Source organism: Zalophus californianus, chromosome 9 (genome assembly GCF_009762305.2).
Source record: "Zalophus californianus isolate mZalCal1 chromosome 9, mZalCal1.pri.v2, whole genome shotgun sequence".
Classification (NCBI taxonomy): Eukaryota; Metazoa; Chordata; class Mammalia; order Carnivora; family Otariidae; genus Zalophus; species Zalophus californianus.
In genome coordinates, this window is record NC_045603.1 from 41,896,890 (window position 1) to 41,920,409 (window position 23,520).

The following is a 23,520-nucleotide window of genomic DNA, read 5'->3' on the forward strand; positions in this document are numbered from 1 at the left end:
GTATTATTTATAAATACACGCTCTCTAGTCCACCTTTTTTTCCATCAAGGCAACAGTAAGATTTACCAAGATATTCGGCCACCTGTATTTATACAGTAATTTCTTAATGTTTTTAACTTTCTCAGAAACTATTTTTAATGAATGTATTGAGTATCTCTGGCATGTTTCCTGAAGCCTGATGTGCCTCATACAATTTTTATTTTGTCTTCATATTTGAATAATAGTTTGGCTTATAAAATTGTAGTGCAGAGTTCTTAAATAAAAGTTCATTTCTTCTTGTATAGTGTTTTCTTTTGAAGCCCGATGTCAAATTCCTTTTCCTGTGTAGGTTTTTCATTAAACACATGTAGGATTTTCTTTGGTCTTTGATATTCATGAATCTCAGTAACCTCTCTGAGGGTTAGAGTAAGGATTTCCATATTACTTTAACTCTGAGAAATTTGTTATTCATTTATTCAGGTATCTGCCTCCCTTCTTTCAGCTATTGCTACTTTTGTCGTCCAAATCATAATTTTTCTGTCTTTTCCTGCAGCCTTTCTGGAGAGCGTTTGAACGTTAATGGACTTCCTTAAGTTAAACCTATCCTGTTTATCCTGTTGGTTGGTTGATTTTAGCTACTGTATTTTTCATATTTAATATTTCTACTTTGTTTTAGATTTATTTCTTGGTCTTGTTTCTTCTCTCATCTCTTTAAATATATTTATATTATTTTGTCTAATAATACGGCTTCAGATGATAAATATTTCATTCTTTCATTAAAATTTACACTCCTTAAGGGTTTAGTTACTCTGGCTGTAGAGCTCAGGCTCACTGGATGATAACAGTTAGTCCCCAGTAATGATTATTGAGGGAGGAATAAAGATCAGACTCTGGCTTGTGACAGTCCCAGTGGAATTTAAGAAAAGGGATTGGAATGAACCTAAGGAGAGCTCCAGTTACTTCAGACTAAGTTTGCTGTCAATTCCAGGCAATTGTTTTTGCTGCTTTTGGGGAGGAGGCAGTCTCCTTTGGTCGTAATCCATTGTACCTGGATTGGCGGGGTGGAGGAATGAGTGCTTGTAGGCTCTCAGTCAGACACTCAGTGTTGTAAGGCAAGTGCAGAATTTGAAAAGCTTTCTTTGAGCCTGTCTTCACTGCTACCCATTCTGCCCATTCCCTCCCTTTTCCAGGTTGCAGTTCACTCTGTACAGTTGTTAGTCTTACTCAGAAGTTGCTCGTAGTATGTGTGTGCTTGTGAGCGTGTGTGAGTCTCTGAAATAGTTGTTTTCTTCTTGGTTCTGAAGTTTCTAGGGTTGAATTTTTCTGAGATACAGTGTGGGGGTGGGCAGCACCCCATGCTATTTTATTACCTTGACAAAACAAACTTTTTACTTTTAATTGTAGGGAAAAAAAATTATCTGCAGATAATTTTTTACTTCTCATTATCTTAACTATAAAGTAGTGGTTAACTAAGAAAATTATTTGATTTACAGCAATCTGCCTATGGCAGGAAATTCTAACCTGGATTCTGTATCTGTTGTACAGATCCCTGAAGTTAGATAAATTTTGAGTGAACATTTTTTGGGTGGTAGGGGGATTCATAAGTTGAATCATAACTCAGGGGCCTATATTATACCCTGTTGTAAATCGTATGATTTATGAATTATATCTCAAAGCTGTTACGAAAAATCTCTTCATGAAATACAACATTCTTTTTTTAATATAAATTTAAATTCTAAATAGAGACTAAAATAGAAAATAATGGTGTAGGATACCATCCTTTTTTCTAATATAATATCTTTTCCCTAAAAATAGCTGGTATGGGTGAGATAATGTCTACTTTTTTTTTTTTCTAATCAAGGTTATTGTCCTTATTCTCAGGATCATCAGTCCATGACCTTTTAACTTCCTAAGATACCGTTTTACAGCTTAAATGCCAGCACTGACAAGTCAAATGCTGAACTTGATTATAATGAAAGATTTAGTGTTGATATGATTTACATTTTCTTATCACAACTTACTGTATCTGTTTAAATGTTCACTTTTGAACTATTTTATAGTCAAGAAGTCCATGTATTTATGTTTCTTGAATTTTAATTACTTCGAATGAGTATACCTTTTACTTCAAATAGGAAACCTATCATTCACTAACTTTTATGCTTTACTTTTCAATATGATAGAAGTGTGACTTGTGTTTTACTGTGATGCTGTGTAACTGGTGCATTCCAACCTTTCAGCTTGCCTAGGGTAGTTAAAAGACGAGTGAATGCTCTCAAAAATCTTCAAGTTAAATGTGCACAGATAGAAGCCAAATTCTATGAGGAAGTTCATGATCTTGAAAGAAAGTATGCTGTTCTCTATCAGCCTCTATTTGATAAGGTAATGCTTTCTACTGTTTTATTTTCTTTATCTAAAATTTGAGATTATAATAAAGCTCTGGAAACATAAACAAACTTGCAGGTGGTTTAGTCTTTAGACCTCTCAGCAAAATGGTTATTAGAGGTAATTGGGAAAACTGTCAATAGCAATTCAAGTTGTGGTATGCATTCATTAAATCTATACACATCTTTAATGAGGAACAACTAGTTTCTGGTTTGGATGTCAGTGTTTTTATGCAAGCTTTTTTTATCTTAATCATTTTAGCGATTTGAGATCATTAATGCAATTTACGAACCTACGGAAGAAGAATGTGAATGGAAACCAGATGAGGAGGATGAAATTTCGGTTGGTACCAACTTTATAATTTAGTGTGTGTTTATACCTTGGAAATATCTTATTGTAAGATTCATGGTGAGTTAACTATAATCAGAACAGATGAGCCACTGTTAGCCCTGGTACCATCTGTACCCAAATTCATTTTTCCCTTACATTTTTTAGTATTTAAATTTTATAGGTTATGTGAACTTTTCCTTTGAACTTGATGATGACCTGCAAAGGATTGTTCTTGTTTTTCACATGATGAAATGGAGGCTTCTAATGACTTGCCTACAATTAATAAATGGCAGGGTTGTGACACAAATACTGTGTTCTGTTACATGACTCTCTTTCCCCAGCATTGCTATTTTAATGTTGGTTGATAAGGAGAACATAATGTGGTTTTTTTCCTCTTTAAATTTTTTATTGTTATGTTAATCACCATATATGACATCATTAGTTTTTGATGTAGTGTTCCATGATTCATTGTGCATAATACCCAGTGCTCCACACAGAACGTGCCCTCTTTAATACCCATCACCAGGCTAACCCAGAGAACATAATGTTTTGATCAAGAACACCAAGGGGTAAGGAATTGGGCAGGGTTTATATTTATTATTTTTTTTTCCTGAAGTTTTAAAATGTTTTCCTCTAAAACTTTCCCTGTAGTTCATAGGTTCTCTCTTTGGAGGGGTATGGTAGTAGCAATATTTACAGAAGTACAGTTTGGTATGCGCATAACAGCAGTGTTTACACATTGGACTAGAACTTCATTGATTGAAAGTTGCAATTGGTGATTGAGGATTTGTTGGTTTCTGTACTTCACTGCTGGGTGTAAGTTAAGGGGATGGGTAAGGTTTTATCAAGTGGTCTGATTTAGGAATTCAGTAACATAATGCTGTCATTTATCAAGGAGGAGCTGAAAGAAAAAGCCAAGATTGAAGATGAGAAAAAGGATGAAGAAAAAGAAGACCCCAAGGGAATTCCTGAATTCTGGTTGACTGTTTTTAAGAACGTTGACTTGCTCAGTGATATGGTTCAGGTAATTTTACTCATAAAAACATCAGTTTACCTTAAAGGGTAAAAACCTTTGAAATTTAAATGGCTGGGATGACTAGTCTCCATCATTGACCTCTATAGAATGATTGCTGTCTTTTGAAACCTGTTACCTGTAGAAGGAAAATTGCATCTTTGATTAATAAATTCTAATTCATTTTCAAAAATTAGATAATGAAATGGCCCTTTGACAGTTTATCATTGAGCAATGTTTTGTCGTAGTCTTATGTCTTCTGTATTTAAAGTGCTTGGTATTAGAGATTGGAGAGAGGAAACTTAAAATTTCATTTCTCTTACCCAAAAAGACCTTTTCAGTCTGAAACAAATATTCCAGGGGACATTTGCATTTTAAAAGAATAACATAAAGATCTTTAACTCTTAAAGTTGTCACTTTTTCTGGGAATCCAATACAGATGTCACTTTCTCCGGGAAACTTTTTGTGTCCTAATCAGAAGCATTTCTTGAGCCACTACTATGTGCATTATAGTACTTGTTGCCTTATAGTGTGATTGTTGAAAGTTAAAGTCAAGAAAAAGAAATCTCAAAACAATGACTGCTTATTGCATTTCTATTTTGGTAAAGTAGGAAAGGACCTAGCAGAACGAAAGGAACAAGAAGCAGCTGGGAAAGGAAATGTTTTTAAAACAGACATGCCTGAGTTAGACTTCGTTTTATATTCTTCAGCTCATTCAGTCTGATGATGATGTAATTCTCTGTTAAGTCACTTTTTTTCTACCATTGCCAGTAGAAATAAGTAGACCTTATAAGTAAACTAGCTTTAGTATAAGCCATTATCTGGAGAATAGGTCTTATGGTTCATAAGTGTTACATAAAGCCTCACTATAAATGTCTCAGCTAAATGTTTATTGTCCAGTAACAGCACACTGATCCTAAAATGCCATGTTAGATACTCATTTTCATATTTTCTTAATTTGCAGGAACATGATGAACCTATTTTGAAGCACTTGAAAGATATTAAAGTGAAGTTCTCAGATGCTGGCCAGCCCATGGTAAAAGAACTTTGAAATATTTTTAGTTCTGTAACATTAGATGTTTATAGGTAGATACATGGAACTTTCTAAAAAGAGGTGATATTCTAAGCCTAGAGATGGGTGAGAAAGAAGTTAAAATTCATACTTGGTACTCTTTAATTGTTGGTAGGCAATAAATGTTTGGATGTTGGTAATTGTGATGTAGAAATTATTCCTTTTCCTCCCTCTGAACATAAAACTTTTTGAAATATAGTAAGTCCTTGATAAAAATAGATAAAAAATAATAGCACCCTAAATACTTACTCTGTCTTAAAAGACATGTGTCTGGGGATTACATAAAACAGAAGATGTTAGAGGGCCCCTTCTTCCCCGTGATGAAAGATCAGCTACTAGCTTCTTCCAAAAACCATCAGTATTTGAAGTATGGGCAAAGCTACTATATAGACTCTTCTATCGTGTGTACTAAAGTTCCTCTGTCAAATTCGGGTTAGAAGATGATTTAAAGTCCTCTTTGTGAGGATGGAAGGAGGAAAGAGTACTTGGTCAGTTTATTCAGTTCTAACCAATTTTATAAACATGTTACTAAATAGAAATTGTAAGCTGAGCTAAGTTTTATTCAGTTTTATTTTGTCTTGTTTTGCCTTTTTAAACATAATTTGGGGTTTATCTGACCCTTTCCCAGAATAGGAAAGGCATTATCACACCTAGAAGTTTATGTGTTTATAAAAATCAACAGATTGAATTTTACCTATTAAAGCATTAATATATGTGATGTAGGAATTTCATTAGTGTTTATTTTTTTTATTTTTTTTTAAGAGTTTTGTCTTAGAATTTCACTTTGAACCCAATGAATATTTCACAAATGAAGTGTTGACAAAGACATATAGGATGAGGTCAGAACCGGATGATTCTGATCCCTTTTCTTTCGATGGACCAGAAATTATGGGTTGTACAGGGTGAGTTTAATTTTACTACTTTCACAGAATATTCTTTTTTGTTTTACTTGTGATTTGTGATATTTGGTATTTCCTAGTGTGTACTTGATACATAGTTTATTTCTAAACATTTCAGGTAAGTGTTTTGTTAGATGAGCGCACCTATTTTCCTGGAATTCTCCTTGGCTTATAGTATTACATTTCTTCAAAGGAGAACACACTTAAATTTATTTATATTGTGAATTTGTGCTAATTGTCAATGTATTTATAGAAAAATGTTTAGAAATAAAATTTTCTCTTTATATTGCTATCGAAAGCATGTGAGCCATTTTTTCCCTCTAAAATTTGTAATTACAAAGTAATATTTGGGGCACTTGGGTGGCTCAGTTAAGCTTCCGACTCTTGGTTTAGGCTCAGGTCATGATCTCACGGTTGTGAGATGGAACTCCGTGTCCCAGCCCAGAGTCTGCTTGAGACTTTCCCCTTCTGCGTCTCCCCCTGCTCACAGGCATGTGCTCTTGGTTCTTCTCTCTCTGGCTCACTCTATCTAGAAAATTAAATCTTTTTAAAAAATACAGTACTTAATTAGATAAATCTTCCCTCTTACTGCAATTAAGCATAGTATGATAATTGTGATAGATTCTTCCTTTTGTTTTGCAAGGTGCCAGATAGATTGGAAAAAAGGAAAGAATGTCACTTTGAAAACCATTAAGAAGAAACAGAAACACAAGGGACGTGGGACAGTTCGTACTGTGACCAAAACAGTTTCCAACGACTCTTTCTTTAATTTTTTTGCCCCTCCTGAAGGTAAACAGTGTTTTCGTTTGGGTATTAATGGTTGTTTTATTATAAGCTTTCTTTAATTTCTTACTCATTTGAATTTCTTTTCTCCATTTTGCAGTTCCTGAAAGTGGAGATCTGGTAAGTTAAATTGTTATTTATTTGTTGAATTGTTCACTATGACATTAAAGAACTGGTTCTCAGAAGTGGGGGGTTGGATAGTTGCTACTCGAATTTTGTTCTGAGGCTTGCAATGCACGGGGAAGACCTTTATGCATCTGAAGTTATTTCATTCAGAATGCCTATAGTGCTTCCCTTGAGAAATGCTGAGAGGCTAAAGGCTTTTCTTTTGAGGCTTGGAAGTATTGTGGGGATTCAGGTTCTTAAGATGATAGTTTTCTTACTGAAACTAGTATGTTTTAAATATATCATTTGTACTATTTATTTACTCAAACTCCTAACCACATTTTGGTTAGAACTCTCTGTATTTGTTATTCCAGTGGAAACACGGTTTCATATTGTGGCCATGTGTTATGTGACCATAGAAGCCAAGAGCTGCAATGGTGCCTGTGCACAGCCTGGAATGCTGTGCAGGCAGGATGTAAGCTATGTAGGTTTTGAATCTGCTCTTCTGTTGGCCAGATTTTTTAACTTTAACTCCGATTGTTTAGTAGTTTTATACATACGGAATTAGAAATTGTTTATTTTGAACACTTTTGAATTGGAGTAGTTTTGGCTAAGGCTAAGACCAGATCTGTAAAAGGCAAGTATTTCTGCCTGTAAAGAGTGGTAAGTGGCTTGCGTCAAAACGTTGTTTGTGGGACAAAAAAAGGGACTATATAGCAGCACCTGAATTTTAGGTAGAACTACTTAAGAACATTGTGGTAGAGTTTCATGCTATTTTCATGTCAGTAAGTGGGTTGGGAGTTTGTGTTGAAGTGATTTTTTTTTTTTAATTCTATTGTCAAATATTTATGGTAACAAAACAGTCTTGAGTAGTTATAGTTAGAACACCTCCCCCTGTGATTACAAGTCTTTCCCTCAAAGTCCACTGCCCCCTTTTGTGTTTTTTTGGCTGTTTATTATAGTGGATTATGTTGATGAATCAAAATAAATACCCATGGAATGTTTACTCATTGTTTGGTATCATGGAACTTAAATGGGATTATTTGAATTTTGAATAATGTCAGCACCATTTCAGCGTTGTGCTGTCATTAAATAGAGATCCTAGATCGACTTAGTATTAAGTAGGATTCTATCTCATTTGGCATTATGTACAAAAAACTGCTTCTGTACTGTCTTTAAGGAAATGTGAGTGATCCTCCATGTTCTTTCATTATGTGCTGTATGCCTAATATTTAAGTCCTGAGATTCTTTTTTAGTATTGTTCCATTTGGTGTTTTCAATAATGAATATTTATAAGGAAAATTGAAGTCATGTAACAAAGTTGCTTTTATATTTTAAGTAAAAAAACTAAGCAATAACCAGTTCTGATTTTTATTTTCCCAAATTTCTCTGAGTATGTACACTGACTTGGTAACTTTCTTTTTATTAAACCTAAGGTATATATCAGTGACTGTTTAATCACACACATAAGCTAATTTTAAAATGACAGAAAGTTAAAAGTGAAGTTGAATGTTGTTTCATAGAGTTTAAACCCAAGAGTCTTGCATGTGCCTAATTAAGTAACAGTTATTAAGTTTTCTGCCTTTTTTTTCTTCTTAAAACAGGATGATGATGCTGAAGCTATTCTTGCTGCAGACTTTGAAATTGGTCACTTTCTACGTGAGCGTATAATCCCAAGATCAGTGTTATACTTTACTGGAGAAGCTATCGAAGATGATGATGATGATGTGAGTGAATCTGAAACCTGCAGTGAAATCATTTGGTGAGGGTATGGTGGTCAGCTGGTGAGCAGTTAAACGAACAGATGTAATTTTTTAAAAAACAGAATAATTCAAAGGTTAATTACTGATGTTCTATAGATAACTTTCCTGAATTGTTTTAAATATGTCCTCTTAGGATCTTTGGTAGCTTTTATTTTCCTGCTAATAGGAGACTGCTCTGAATTAGTGCAACTTTACTGTGTTTGGTCAGTGTTGTAGATGTGTTATGCTCTTGTTTTTGACCAAACAAAACATGTCTAAGATATTTTTTATTACTTTTAAAAATACTAGGAAGCATAGAATATTTATCCAAAGGAATATTAAGCAACAATTAAGTAAAACTAGGCTGCCCTCAAATATTTTGGCTATCTTAATTGCTAAATGTCAGTCATTCAAATAGATTTAGGGCCTTTTTGTGCTGTGTGTTTGCATAAGTACAGGCAAGTAATATTTATAGTAATAGTTGTATGATCACACGCACAATTGTACTGTATTCTTTATTTTAACTTCTAAAATTGTCAGATTTAGATAACGGCCCTGAATTGAGTGATTTTTGCAGCCATTTAATTTATAATTGCCTTAAGGAAAGTATTTTCTTCTTTTTAGTTATTAGTGGAGACAAGATGGCTGTAACTAATGCTATTCTCAAATGTTTGTTAGCTTCATTCAAACTTCATCCTTTTTTCCCTTTTTAGTATGATGAAGAAGGTGAAGAAGCAGATGAGGTAATGTTTACCAAATGAGCAAATAATTCTCTGTTTAACACATTGAGAAGCAAATTGAGTGACTTATGTATTCCTTTGCTATAATCATTATTCTGTGATATGGGATATAAGCCTTTTGGAAAAAAATACGGTTTTAGAATTCTACAGCCAAACAATGTATGTATGAGGTTTCAATAAATAAATTGCAAAACTCAGAACATTTTTTTTATTTCAAATAATTCTGTTCTGCTGCAGGGTTATCAGCTCTTTGAAGAAGTCAAAAGCTGCAGTAAACTTTTTCAACGTTGGCTGCAGTAAATCTTTTCAATAAAAGCTCTCTGGATGTCTCAAGTTGTGTTGGGAAATTTTTCATATTAGAAGCTTTCAATTAAATTGCATTGTCACCATACTCTGTAATCATGAAAATCTTTTGACCCATAGAGTAACTTGTATTAAAATTTCTCCGTACGTTATGAGCCATTTCTTCCTACTGTGTACCTACTTCATGGATGCATTTTGAACTTTAATATAGGAAGGGGAAGAAGAAGGAGATGAGGAAAATGATCCAGACTATGACTCAAAGGTGAGCAAAATTAGTGCTACTTTCTTTTAAATTTAAGGCAGGTTAAATAAGAGTTGATGTTTCTTAATATAAAGTTTATTTTTGTCCACTAAACTCTTTAATAAATCCTATTGCCTGGAGATGAATGTATAGTCCACTTGAATCCCCACTGGCATTTCAACAGTACATGAAATTTCAATGCACATTTCCTAAGAAGTTTTATTTTTGGTTCTGACTTTGTATTTTTTTTAGTTTCAGGCTAAATAAACCCTAGGATTCTATTTTAGTGTACATTATCTTGGGCTTTTTTTTTTTTTTTAAGATTTTATTATTTGAGAGGGAGAGCAGCACGAGGTAGGGAGGTGGAGGTGGTGCAGAGGGAGAGGGAGAAGCGTGCTCCCAACTGAGCAGAGAGCCTGATGCCTGGCTTTAACCCTGGACCATGACCTGAGCCGAAGGCAGACCCTTAACCGACTGAGCCACCCAGGCGCCCTGGGCTTTTTTTTTTTTTTTTTTTTAGTTTTTTGGAAGCATTTTATATTTCAAAGATTTATGAGAGAGAGAGGAGGCAGGTGGAGTGGGGGAGGGGCGGGGGGAAAGGGAGAGAGAGTGAGCAAGCAGGGAAACCTCAAGCAGATTCCCTGACCTAGACGGCCTGAGGGGGAGGGGGTCGGGGTGGGGCGGAACTCTGGCAGGCCCCCTTAGAAGTATTTGAAATTACTTAACTGCTTGTGTTCTTAGGTTGTCCCTCCAGAGGATAGCTTTATAAACAAAGGCCAGTTTTTAAATAATCTGATTGCAGGAGTGCTTGGGAATAGGGAAGCAGCAGTACTGTTTGTTAGGTTCTCCCAACCACCTCTGTTCTTTGAGGCTCCTGATCTGTCGTTCTTGGGTATTTGTCATATCAGGGTTAGTAAAGCCCTTTATCTCCCCGAAAATACATAGTACATTATTAGGATTCATTTGAAACTTTTGGTTTCTGTTAAATGCATTCGTTCATTTGCTAAATACTGTAAAAGATCCGGAAGATACTTTAGTGGGCAGGTAAGAGAGGGGTAGTTAAAAATCAAATTAATTGTTCTAAAGGGTATGAATTAGTATGTTTCAGTAATTGTAATTGATATATAAAAAGGCAAAAATAATTGGTAATATGACTAACATAAATTGCTTGGTTATTTTGGTTGTGTTATTTTATGGAGTTCATTCCCCAATGTAGAATTTGGGCCTTATTTTAGCATTTTTGTGACTTGCTAATATTTTAATAAATAATTTGTCATCCTCGCTATACCATTTCTTTAATTTGGCAAAAATTTTGGTAGAACATTGAGATAATATATGATAATTACTATTAAAAATTAACTGAAGCAGGTAGAAAAAGATAGATTGACTTGTTGTTTTCCTTTAACAGAAGGATCAAAACCCAGCAGAGTGCAAGCAGCAGTGAAGCAGGATGTATGTGGCCTTGAGGATAACCTGCACTGTAATAGCCTAAACACAACTATTATTTACTTACAGCCTTATGTTTTTGTATTTTCTTGGTAGACTCAGTAATTTTTTTTAAAGGAAAGGAACTGATAATTTTAAAGACCAATTTGTTCTACTTATCATTTCAACTCTAGTTTTTCTGCCAGGTCTATTGATTGCACAAATTCTTTCATGCATGTTCATTCATCACTACATGGTTTGGTTCTTCTGGAGTAATTTTTATCATGTAACAAAGATTTTAGATTACAGCTATGAAAATGAACAGAACTGTTAAACTTTTTTTTTTTTGCTTTGCCAATTTTTTTCCTGAAGAACCAAAGTATTTTTTTTCAGCTGGTAGTTGAATTGGGTTTACGTTTGCTTGCACTAGCTGTGCCTTTCATTATTTTGCTGTAGAAATGCAGTGACTTAGACTGAGACAATTCCTCATTTAAAAAACAAAAACAAAAAAAACTTGTTGAGACAAATATATGGTTAAGAATTTCCAGTAAGACCACAACTGATAACTTAGATTATTAATGGCTTTTGTATTTTAGGTGACGTAGTTAGAAACCTATTAAGGAAACCATAGTAAGGAAAACTAACGCATAGTATGGTTATTGGTTATTGTAGGGAAGTGAATAAAACCTATTTTCAGAAGTTAAGCCTCATTATTTTAACTGTACTTTTAAATATAACTTCCATTAACTAAGCATCTTTTCTTTATGGTAGGGTCTACCTTCTGCTTCCCTGGAAAGGATGAATTTACATCATTTGACAAGCCTGTTTCAAGTTTTTTTGTTATTGTTTGTTTTGTTTTTCCAGCTTAAAATAAAAATGTCAAATATAATTTTAGTTCTCACAAGATAATGTCTTAATTTTCTACTAATTCAGGTAGTAGCAGAGGCCTAGCTTGAATTAAGCATTGTACCCAGTTTACCATATTATGGAAGTGAAGTGTGTCAACTTTGGGAGAGGTACTACATCTGCTAATTAAGAAAATATAAAAAAGAAAGACAAAATCTTAAATGATGTAATGTTTTTTTAAAAGATTAAAAGGTTAAAATTTTATTTCCTTTGATTAGAGCTAGAAAGAAGGCCCCAAGCTTCTATGGTTAATTCTGATTCTTACTGCTTTTAAAGTATGAGTATGTCATTTACCCATGCTTCTGTTTACTATGTATTAAAATGGGTAGTACTGTTTACCTAACTACCTCACAGATCTGTTAAGGCATATTAAGTTAGATTTTATGAAATGTTTCTCGATCTCATTAAAAGCTCAAAAATTGGACCTATTTGTACTACAAGTATGATATTCAGTATTTTATTCATACCAGGGTTTGATAATTCAACTGGAAAACAGGTTCAAGTACCTCTGTTCTGGATGTGGTCAGGCAACATTCTTGCAGATCTTTGTGTGGCTCCTATCTTAATAGAAGCTGCTAGAACAGCAACTCTTTGAAAAGGTCCAAGGATTGTTTTTAGGTATTTTAGTTATGACCATATTGTAGTAAAATACTACAGAGATCATGGGACTAACGTAGGAAGAAGACCATTTTTAGTTGGGGGGAAATGCCATTAAATTTGAGTCTGTAGAGCCACATTTAAAATACCTCAGGCTAATTACTGTTAATTTTTTGTGATGAGCTTAAAAGCTTTGATAGTGAGGGTGGACTAAATGGATTATAATTAGAGGATGGCCTAGAGTTCCTGCTCTTAATAAAATTACATTGTTTGTTTTTAGAAGTGATAGAGCTTCCTTTTTGAAAATTTAGTATTTAAAGATCTTGGAATGTGAACACATCTTGTTAATTGTGTAATACTATTCATTCCTCTTCTGAGATTTTAATTAACTACTGGAAATCCTTAACCAGTTGCAGTAGTGTGTAGGAAAAAAAATGCCATGAAAACACCTTGTTTTTCCTCTTTATTTTGAAAATGCTTTTGGTTGCTTTGATTAGACATTCTTTGCTGATTTTTGTTTTTGTACCCATAGCTCATTCGATCACAGCCTTTTCTGAACTTAAAAAGATTTAAAGCTAGAATCCCATTTTTAATGAACTTAAGTAGCAGAACCACTATTTTTTTTTTTCATTCCTTTAGGTAATAGCTATTGCCAAAGTGAAGGGGCAGATACTATTTCATCTTGTTATATAAAGGGATGTGGTTTGCAGAGGAATTGTTTTCTTAATAAATTTGGCATTGCAAGGGATATCAGTGTTCATCTATGCCATCTCTCCAGTTCCAAAATGGTTCTATTCCATTTTAGAAATTTGAAATATGTAATTTGAAATCCTTAATAAAATTTGCGTTTAATTTTATAAAATGTACTGGTGATATTTTGGGTGTTTTTTTAAAAATGTGAATATATTTCTATATACTTTTTTTTGAAGAGTAGAGATGTTTAGAGTAGGCTATTCTGTGCTTAGGCCAGGATGACCTGTAAATTTGTATAATTTTAAAAGGAACCTCCCAAGCCCTGCTAAATGGAGTTTGTTACTGGAAGACTAGAAAGGTTTTTACTCTGAGTTAACTATAGACATTTTTGAGACACTTTGAATTTTGTCTTTACATTTTCAGTTTATAGTTTCCCCTAACTCAGGCACAGATTACCAAGAAGTTCTATTTTTTCTCTCTAGAAATGGCAGAATCTCATATAATCAGCCCTATATAATACTTCAAAGATTTTTTTTCTGTCATTTTATGGTCATTCAAATATGGTAAGTAAACAGAACAGTAGTTTCATAAATCAGTTTTTTTAGTTTAACACAGATGTCCGAAAGTTTATGTAATTTTTCAGAATTCTTTTATCTAGTTGACTGAAGCAGTATTAATATTTCTGTGACATAAAAATGTGTGGGACTGGCTTACAGAGTAATAACTTAAGAAAAATGGGATTCTACCTCTTGTTTCCTTTTTAGCTCATATAATAAAAACAAACCTGAAAGGGAGACATTAGCTTTGATAGAAATATTTTCATTATAATGTGAATAGGTTAATGATACTGATTGGTATATAATAAGGCCCCTAAGATAACTGAATTAATTAATCATATTACTGCTGTTTGTAAGACAGTATGAATTTGTGGGTTTATCTGAGTTGTAGGCCATTACCATTATTAAAAGTAAAAATAAAACTTTATTGTTTGTGAAAACCTTATCGTACAATGCAGAAATATTAAACTAATATTCAGATATTCTTTGAATGCTTGGTTTCAGGGCTTGGTTTAGAATTTGAGTCCGTTAAGGGTTAGTGTTACAAAAATTTTAGTCTTTATATTTTTTGACTAAGTTAAGCCAAATGTTATTTTAAATGTACAGAATAAAGGTAGTTTAGAAGTATATGTTCTTAATAGGAACCTTAGGAAAGAGAAATCCTATGCTACTTTAGGGTTTTTTTTTTTATCTTCTGCACTGTATATACTTGGTAATTGTGAACTGGATTTTGTTTTGAAAATATGTGTTCATAATTTAGGTAATTTGCTACTTAAAGCACTAAGTCTAATAGCTGAAAAGTAAATGTAAATGATAATGGTGAAATTAACTAACTTATAGATGTACAATGGTGATTTTGTATACTGGTTTAAAAATCCAGGTATCAGAATATAACTTGGATTAAAAAACCAAGTTCTTAGGGATCACTTATGTGACTTCTGAGAAATGGAAACATCTTTGTTCGAGTGTGAAATTACTTAAAGGATGAGTATCCATAAGAAATTTTTAATTGATGTATTAATTATATTTTCAAAAAATACAATATACTTTGTATCTTGTGTTTCTTCCGTTTGACCTCATTATGTACTTTTAGGTTTTTCAGTTAAAATTAAGGCATTGACTATCTTAAGTGTAAAATAGATGAGAAATGGAGCATAACAATTTAGAAATAATAAATTGCCAGCAGGACATAAGTCATTAATCCAGTTGCTTAATTTTCATATTGGAAATTGACAGTTTGTAGCTTTTGTAGATCTCTTAATTACTTGTTTTGAGTTTTTTTATTTTGAAACTCAGGAGAAAATGTTGCTTAAGATAAAAGTAGTTTTTAGTTTTTGTGTGATTTAAACTTAAAAACCAAGAAGGAACTTGGGGATGAGTGATCAAACGTGCCAGAAGTTGACAAACCTCATATCAAGAGTTAACGCTATTGATAGTCATAATTTTGATATTCATAATGAGGTTAGGCAGTTGTGGCTCTGATAAATTTTTCATGAATTGAAGTATTTTCTACCAGAAGACTCAAAACTTACATGACAGCTTTTAGCTGGGATTTCAAGGGTGAGTAGGAATTTGTGTAGTGAAGGATCCTTTGAGCAGAGAACAGTTCAGGTGAAGGTACTGGAGGAGACACACTGAAAGTGCTGAAGTAGGACAATCTGGGGCACATTCAAGGTGTTGAAAGAATGGATGGAGATAGAAGAGGCCAAGCCATGGAAGTCCTTTTAAAGGGTTTAAAACACTAAAAACCACCTGTTGAGAGTATTTCAAGTGAGGACCCTTCCATGAAGGCAATTTTTAAACTAAGACATAGTGTAACTCTGATTCTGAAGATACAGTTACTGATTATGCTACATAGCCCTATATTCTTATGCATCCATATACACATTGTTTCTAAACTATTTGACAAAGTTGCAGGCATCATACCCTTTTACTCTCTGCTGTTTTTTTCTCATTATGAAGACGTTCTCACAATCACAGTACAAGTAATGTTGAATGTGCAGTCAAATTTGTTTTGACCCCTGAAAATAGATTAAAAACAATACAGAGTGAATGCTTCAAAGTTAATCCAACACAGGATTTTTTTCTTAGCCTTCCTCCAGTCCGTATTTGTAACTACCTTCATCAAATAGGTGGACTCAGGAATGAGAATTGTGGGTGAGGTTGCTCTATAGGAATAAAAAACCATGAATAAAAAAAGCCATATAGCCCCTAAACAAGTGACGAATTATCATTTTTTAAATAAATGTGGGAATAAAATAGTTAAAATTTGGTGGTAGAGGTAGAATTGTTAAATACAGACTTTGGGGTTCATCTATCATGTTCATTGTTTTGTGAAGATTGTGGTGAGCACTAATGAGAACACAATGCTTCTAGTACTTAGAACCTCATATAAATAATGAGCATTTAGTAAAGGTGCTTCCGTAACATAAGAAAATCTAGAACTTGTAGTTGGAATCACATTTTAAATTGATTTTGGCAGTTAATTTTAGAACTAGTTAGGGTTTTGTTGTGTTTCTAAAGGCAAAATGGCTCTTGGCTAAGAGGTGCCCTACTTGGTGTACAGAAGAGCAGACAAGACTGGATGAGAAATATAAACGTATTTCATTTTGAAAGTTTTTTTATGTAAAATTAAAATAGAAAATAATTTGTTCTCTAAAGTCAGCTAGTTTTAAAAAGATCTCTACCTATTTTTTATACATGTTTTCATATGCTAATTTTTGGCCTTGGCTTTCATACAGAAATAATCTAGAGTAAAATTAAGTCTGAAGTATTTGGATATTAATGCTCCAGAACACCCAAGTTGTCACTATTCAGCCCATCTTCTCCATCCCTAACATTTACCTGGAGCTCTGGACATTGTGACAGGTAACCTAGAGGCGGACAATGAGATAGGTGTCTGTTTTGAAAGAAGATGTTATTTTAGACTTGGATTAGGCTAGTTGATGTAAGTTTTAAAACTAGAAGCTGAATCTGATCTCTTTGCTGTTAGTTGGCTTGGTGAGTGGGTGTACAACCTTTAGAGCAGCTTCGGTATCAACAACCCAGCCTGTCTAACTTGGATTTGCACTGTTCCAACTCTGCTTGACTGCCTTTTCTTTAACCTTTTTCCTGCCACTAGTCGTCTGTGCATGGCTTTACTCAACATAGTCTCTTTTTCTTTGATTTAATACGTATTCTGATTCTTCAGTTCTGAACTGGCTCTACCAGTTTAAGAGGTGGTTTAGGGATGCATGCTTGCTGTTGGATTTACTAACTTAACAGTACTGGGATGGCAGGCGTACAGCAGACTTTGTATGTGTAGATCAGTTAGGATTTATCTGGACTCTATCTTTCCGTATTACCAAACCATTCTTATGGGTCTTGTAACAAGATAAACGATGGATTCTCGTTGGTTCAAGATAGTCTAAGGTCCTTTGTAGTTGTCAAATCCTACATACTGGTTGGCTTATATTGAGGAAATGGTAAAACAATGCTTGGTTTTGTATATTCTGTAAATTCACTGGTTCTGTGAGATCATGGAAAGTATCAATAGTTGCAGTTACCTAGTACTAGATAACAAAACCACTCTCAAAATTTAAGACATTGACAAGATTTATTTTGTTGACTCTGCTTGGTTATAGTTCATTTCTGCTGTACTGAGCATCGTTAGGGGCAGTGTTTGGAAGACAGGGACTGGACTCATCTGAAGGCTTTTCATGCACAGGTGGTTGATGTTGGATGAGACCTCAGCTGGGATGTAGCCAGATCTCTACTTAGATACTGCCTTATAGTAGTGTAGCTGGGTTCCAAGAGGTAAAAGTTGAATCCTTTTTATGACCTAATCTGGGAAGTCCTCACTTACTCTATTGGTTATAGTCAGTCACAAACCCACCCAGGTTTAATTACAGAAGGGGACTACATCTTCCTGGAGGAATAATAAGATTTTGGATGAGAGGAACTGAAATCTTACAATGGCCGCAATTTTTTTATTTTTATGAAAACAGTTGGCTACAAGAGTTTTTCAAAATGACCAGAAACATAGAAAGTTTAAATTATATATTGTATGCCTGTTAGTGGAGAAAGAATGTTTTACTCTATCATATTAGAATCTTTTATCATTTGACTATTCTGGACAATTGAGATTCCTAAACATACATAATTAGCTCATTCTTAATCCTAAAAATCTCAAGATTGATTAGTAAAGTAACCTTAAATGGTAAGTATAAGGTGACCATTAAGTATAGATTGATTTTCATTTTTTTTAAAGATTTTATTTCTTTGTCAGAGCGCGCGAGAGCACATACAGGGGGAGCAGCAGGCAGAGGGAGAAGCAGGCTCCCAGGCGAGCAGGGAGCCCGATGCGGGGCTCGATCCCAGGACCCTGGGAGCATGACCTGAGCCGAAGGCAGCCACTTAACTGAGCCACTCAGGCGTCCCAGTATAGATTTAGTTTTAAAGGTTAGGTATAATGTGAGGAGTTCAGAGAAAAACATTGCTCTACTGTTTCTATTTTAAACTAGGTGGGACTTTGCTTTTATAGCATTATAGATCTTGATTATTTTTGAAAGAGCCAAATGTGTACCCATTTAAGGTAGTATAAATAATGCTTTAGGGGTGCCTGGGTGGCTCAGTTGGTTAAGTGACTGCATTCGGCTCAGGTCATGATCCCGGAGCCCTGGGATCGAATCCCACATCGGGCTCCCGGCTCAGCGGGGAGTCTGCTTCTCCCTCTGACCCTCTCCCCTCTCATGCTGTTTCTCTCTTCTCTCTCTCAAATAAAGTCTTTAAAAAAAATGCTTTACTTAATCTTTATACTGAGGATGGTAATTACTCTCTTTATACATAAAGATAGAAGTTGAATAACTTTAACACATCCTTAGCATTGGTCTCTGTTGGAGCCAGTGTGGTGTGCACTTGTTTGGTCTTTGCATATGCTCGTACCCACTCTAAGAGAAGTATTGACTGGCTTCTTGGTGATACTCCTGTGTGCACTAGTGGTTAGTTAAATAGGCACCTTCATTAAGCTAGGGATTTCAGAATATCAAATATTTTAAAGTACATAAGAGTTTATCTAGATCAATTTTAAACAGCCTTCAGATAGGCTGCCCCGTGCCCCCCACCTGTTTTGCATGCACATGTTGGCTGAACAACAAACCAAATGCAATGTGGGTTAAAAGGAGTTTTCTTCTATTTGTAAATTAGACTCAGGCTCATTTGGGAGCTTCATAGTTCTCAAAAGAGGCTTTTGCTTTGCTGCCCATGGCATATGGCTTCCATCTTTTCTTTCTTTCTTTTTTTTAATTGCTTTATGAGCTGAAGTGGCTGCTGCAGCTCCTGCCCATCGTGTCTGGGCTTTTAGGCAGCAGTGGGACTGAAGGAGGCAAAAAGACTGTTGGCATCCAGTCCTCTTGAAAGAAGAGCCTGTGATTCCTGGTTACAGCACCAAATGGAGACTGGTAAATAGGGTAGACCTGGACATCGAGAGCTGAAGCTGAGTTTGGTAGGAGTTGGGAGGAGGGAGGTTATGATGACTGCCACATTGGTCACATATACTGAGGTTCTTCAAGTTTAGAAAAAGATTGATCAAGGATATCCTGGAACGTAAGAGGCAAATAACTACATTTCAGAAATAGGTAAACAGGCCCCAGTAAGGTTTAGGAATATAGCCCAAAGACTTATTGCGAACTGACCAGAGTCCTTCATCTGAGGCTTTTCAGTTGATGGTGCATGATGCTTTCCTTGGAAACGGTACACAGATGAGTTTGAGACAGTGACTGAAATAAAAGTGTAAATGGGATCTCATTGGGAATAACAGCTGCTGAATATTCTAGTTTCTGACTTATTAAGAGATAGTCATTGTTACTTGATTTACTTAAGTAGTCTGTAGTTAGGAGTTGTGTGGCAAATTTGTTCCCTTTAATGTGAGATTTGATTTTCTTAGTTTACTGGCAATGTGGAAACTTGCCATAAAAAGATTTCCTGGGTTCTGTTCTTGGTAAGAGCATCTCCACCTTTTGGGGCATGGCTACCCCACAGAGTTCTTTCATTTTGTCCCTTTCAGTCTTCTGTCTCACATCCATTATCCTGTCAGTCCTGTCCTCTGTGACACAACCTCTGCCCTCCAGTTCTTGGCCTACAGCCTGAATTCCTCTTGTAAAGTAACCTTGCCATCTACAGCACTCAATCAAGTTTATCATACCATCTGTTTTCCTTCATCCTTGTATTTTTGGAAAGCATTACACTGCTTCTGCTTTCCTCTAATGCCTAACAAAGGCCTTTGCTCATTTGCTGAATTTTTTTTTTAAACGAGTAATAATCAAATTGAATAGTCTGTAGTCTCTCAGACTATGTGTTGTGTATAGAAGACTGAAAAAGGGTAGTCGTCCTTGCAACCTAGTCTAAATGAAGAGAGTTGCCCAAGTGGCTATCGGATATTTGAGTTGTGAACAACCACAGCATTTACCTAGTTTGAGAAGTGCACTTAGGAAAGGATATTAGGTGCTCACGGGCTCTCTAGTGGGGGGTGGAGGGTGTTACTCAGCTAGGGCAGTGCTCAAATTTAAAACAGGTTCACCGGTGCTCCCACTGTCGGTCACTGGAGTACCTGATGCTTCTCTGCTACTGCCCCAAAGGCTTCTAGAATATCAGTACTTTCGAGTAGTAGCAATTTTGTGAGACTCTTTACAACACCCATGCAAGTTTATCATACCCTCTTAACCTGCCTTCATTGGGCTACTTTCTTCTGCTTAAATGTGTCGCCTACATTCTGAATTTAGGACAAAAAAGAACTGGACCCCAGTTTCATTTCATCCACTCATTTTCATTTGTCACTTCAACGCTACTGTTACCTTAATGCTCCTGAAGTCAGTTAACTTGCTGGACATTTTCAGTGTCTTCAACCTGTTCTCTCTATTTTGAATAATATATTTTCAACCAGAACTAACATTTAAACTCCTTCAGTGTAAGTGCTGTCAGCACCATCACCAACCTCTAGCATGATCCACTGTGCTACTAAGTACAATGATAAAAACATTCATCTAAGATGTTAACTAAGGAGTTGGAATGTTCTATACAGTAAGAGGTAATTAAGTTTTCTATCGTTCAAGGAGTAAAACTGGCCGTAGTGTAACTTATGGAATGGTATAGATTTAAGTGGTTAGCCTATTAGAAGAGTAGATGAGAGAAAAAACCTGAGTTAGGCTATTGGCAGAAAAGACAGAGATGTAGCTGATTGGCAGCTACAAGTAGGTTGTAATTGTTTTAACCCATGAATAGAGACTAGAGAGCAGCAACAGCCTATACTATTCTGACTTGTTCTAAGCTGTGTTATACAAACTGATCACTAGGAGGCATTGCTTCATCAACTAGTGCGGTGAAAAAGGCAGCTAGGCAGATGAACCTAAGAAGTCTGGATAGTTCTGTATCTAATGAGTTAGTATTTAACCTTTTCAACCAGGCATTGTGGAGATGAGAGTCTTCATAAAGTATTTCTGCTGAATAGTATTTTAAAATGAACTGAATGACTAAAAAGTCTAAATTGCCTCGTGAATGTGGACCTTTGTGTGCTCGTGAGAGTGACCAAACATTTTCAAAGATCACTGGGGTTTTAGCTGTTTTTTGAAATATATTTGAACCTTGCTGTATCCCAGTCTTTAATAATACATTGCTGTGAGCATCTTCTGTGTATTGCAGATTAGGAAGTTCTTAGATTTTTAAATCTTATAATCAAGTTATAAATGAAAGTTAAACAGTTTTTAATAAATTACCAACTTCTTTTAAGTCAAATGTCTTTAGGCCAGTATTGATTAGTGGACTTTTTAAACAAGTATTTGGCTATTTGCCAAGTAGGAGAAACTGCTATCAACTGTTCCATTATTCTTTCTCCATTCTTTTGATTACTCTTATCTTAAAAACCAATAGGATGATAGTTGGTATAAGTACCTCTCATAATATTAGATTGCATGTTGCTCAGAAAAGTTTATAGGACTTATTTTAGATAGCCTCTGTAGGATATAGCATTTAAGATCTAGAGAGAGGCCTAGCATGTGTAGTATTCCTAAAAAATTATACCAAATACATATTGGTATGGCAAGTTTGGGGAGTTTTTTCATAAAGTCCCTTACATTTTGAAAGTTTTCGAAAGGATGCATTGTGAAAAATCTGTCAAAAGCCTTTGAACACATTTTCTTTTTATGACAGGTAATGGGCTTCTGATTCAGTTTAAGTTTCAACTGATTAAACATATATTGAGTTCCTACTATGTGCCAAGAATTATACAAAGTGATTGGGACACGTCAAAATAATGGTCCTTGCCCTCCCTCTTGAAGAGGAAGTGAAATTACTCCATGAATATCTTCACCAGTATGTGTTCTCGTCTGGCATGTTAATATTATTTCTTAAAACGCGGTAGCCTTTGTTTTATTCTTTGTCAACAAGAAGTTGGATGCAAATTGGGGAGTCTCTGGCATTTTCCTAAAAATGAGACTGGATGAGACCAACAAGAGGAGACCTGAAGACAGCTCTCTGGGGCATTCTAATACTAAAAGATGGGGGGAAGAGGAGGAACCTATAGAGGATACTGAAAGTGACTGGGAAGGTAGAAGGAAAATTAAGAGCTATGTCCTTGAAGCCAAGTGAAGAACTGCTTCCAAGAGGGAAAGCTAATCAACTGTCCGATGCTGCTGATACACAGTGTGATGTAGACAGCTGTAATAATGCAATTCGAATCCGCCTTTTCAAACTGGTTTACCAAAGCAGTGATTTCAATTTTGAAACTTTAGTAACTTGTGACATTTTGTAGGGTTTCATTATATCCACAGCTAAAGGTTTGTGGTATTTTGGGCAAAACAGTTACTTTTTTGTGAAACTTTTTCATGGTCTTTTTAAAACATGGCCAACATGGCCATTTTTGTGAATTGGATGTGACTGTTGAAAGAGCAAAGTTGTCACTGAACTACAAGATTCCTACATACCTGATATCTAATAATCGATGCACTGTGGTCAGGGAAGGCATATTGTAGAGTGACTTCTGAGCTGCTCACAAAGTCATTAAATCATTGAAATATCTAGGTGGAAATCGGGTGGTAAAGTATCTAGTTATAAAATAAGTGCTGGTTTTTGAAATTTGGAAATTGTGCTGGTTTTCAGACATTTTGAATTAATTTAGAATGCATCTGCTGCATCTTGATTAACTGCAGAAGGTTAGGTAACACTGAACATATTTTCTCTTAAGATAATGGCTTGCACTTCAAGATTACATCTTAGTTTTTTACCCAGTCAAGTTTGTATTGTGTCATTTTTCCACATGAAATGTCTTTCTCAACTACACGTGCCCTCAGAGAGTGAGTTGCACACTATCCACATAAGCTGAAGAATGGCATTCTGTTAAAAGATGAACAGCTGGTCGTGTAGAAATTCTCTGGAATGCTCACTTGTCCCACGAAGACAGCAAAAGAACTGAGATGTTAGGTGCAGGGTTTGTCACTGGTATATAGAATTGTTCATTTTTTAAAACAATCTTACTAGAAATTTTTATGTGATTTTAATAATTGCCTTTCTCCATAGAAAACTGCTAATCCATTAACAATGTTTTTTTAATTTTTTTTAAAACATTTTACTTATTTGACAGAGTCACAGCGAGAGAGGGAACACAAGCAGGGGGAGTGGGAGAGGGAGAAGCAGACTTCCCACTAAGCGGGGAGCCCGATGCGGGGCTCGATATGACCTGAGCCGAAGGCAGACGCTTAACGACTGAGCCACCCAGGTGCCCCAA

General features: G+C 35.2%; 1 protein-coding gene across 6 annotated transcripts in view; it reads left to right on the forward strand.

Annotated features, from left to right (window-relative positions):
* Window positions 1–13,378, forward strand: part of NAP1L1 (nucleosome assembly protein 1 like 1) — a 32,672-nt gene extending 19,294 nt beyond the window's left edge. For 2 of the 6 annotated variants that reach the window (XM_027595322.2, XM_027595327.2), the window contains 11 exons: window positions 2,217–2,358; window positions 2,623–2,703; window positions 3,587–3,715; window positions 4,668–4,739; window positions 5,538–5,677; window positions 6,318–6,463; window positions 6,558–6,577; window positions 8,167–8,289; window positions 9,018–9,047; window positions 9,559–9,609; window positions 10,997–13,378. In XM_027595322.2, coding sequence (XP_027451123.1) covers window positions 2,217–2,358; window positions 2,623–2,703; window positions 3,587–3,715; window positions 4,668–4,739; window positions 5,538–5,677; window positions 6,318–6,463; window positions 6,558–6,577; window positions 8,167–8,289; window positions 9,018–9,047; window positions 9,559–9,609; window positions 10,997–11,032 — 970 coding nt within the window. In that variant the 3' untranslated portion in view covers window positions 11,033–13,378. Of the gene's footprint in view, window positions 1–2,216; window positions 2,359–2,622; window positions 2,704–3,586; window positions 3,716–4,667; window positions 4,740–5,537; window positions 5,678–6,317; window positions 6,464–6,557; window positions 6,578–8,166; window positions 8,290–9,017; window positions 9,048–9,281; window positions 9,496–9,558; window positions 9,610–10,996 lie in introns of those variants that run through there. The other 4 variants (XM_027595323.2, XM_027595324.2, XM_027595325.2 and 1 more) reach the window with 4 other exon arrangements.
* Window positions 13,379–23,520: the final 10,142 nt, after the last annotated feature.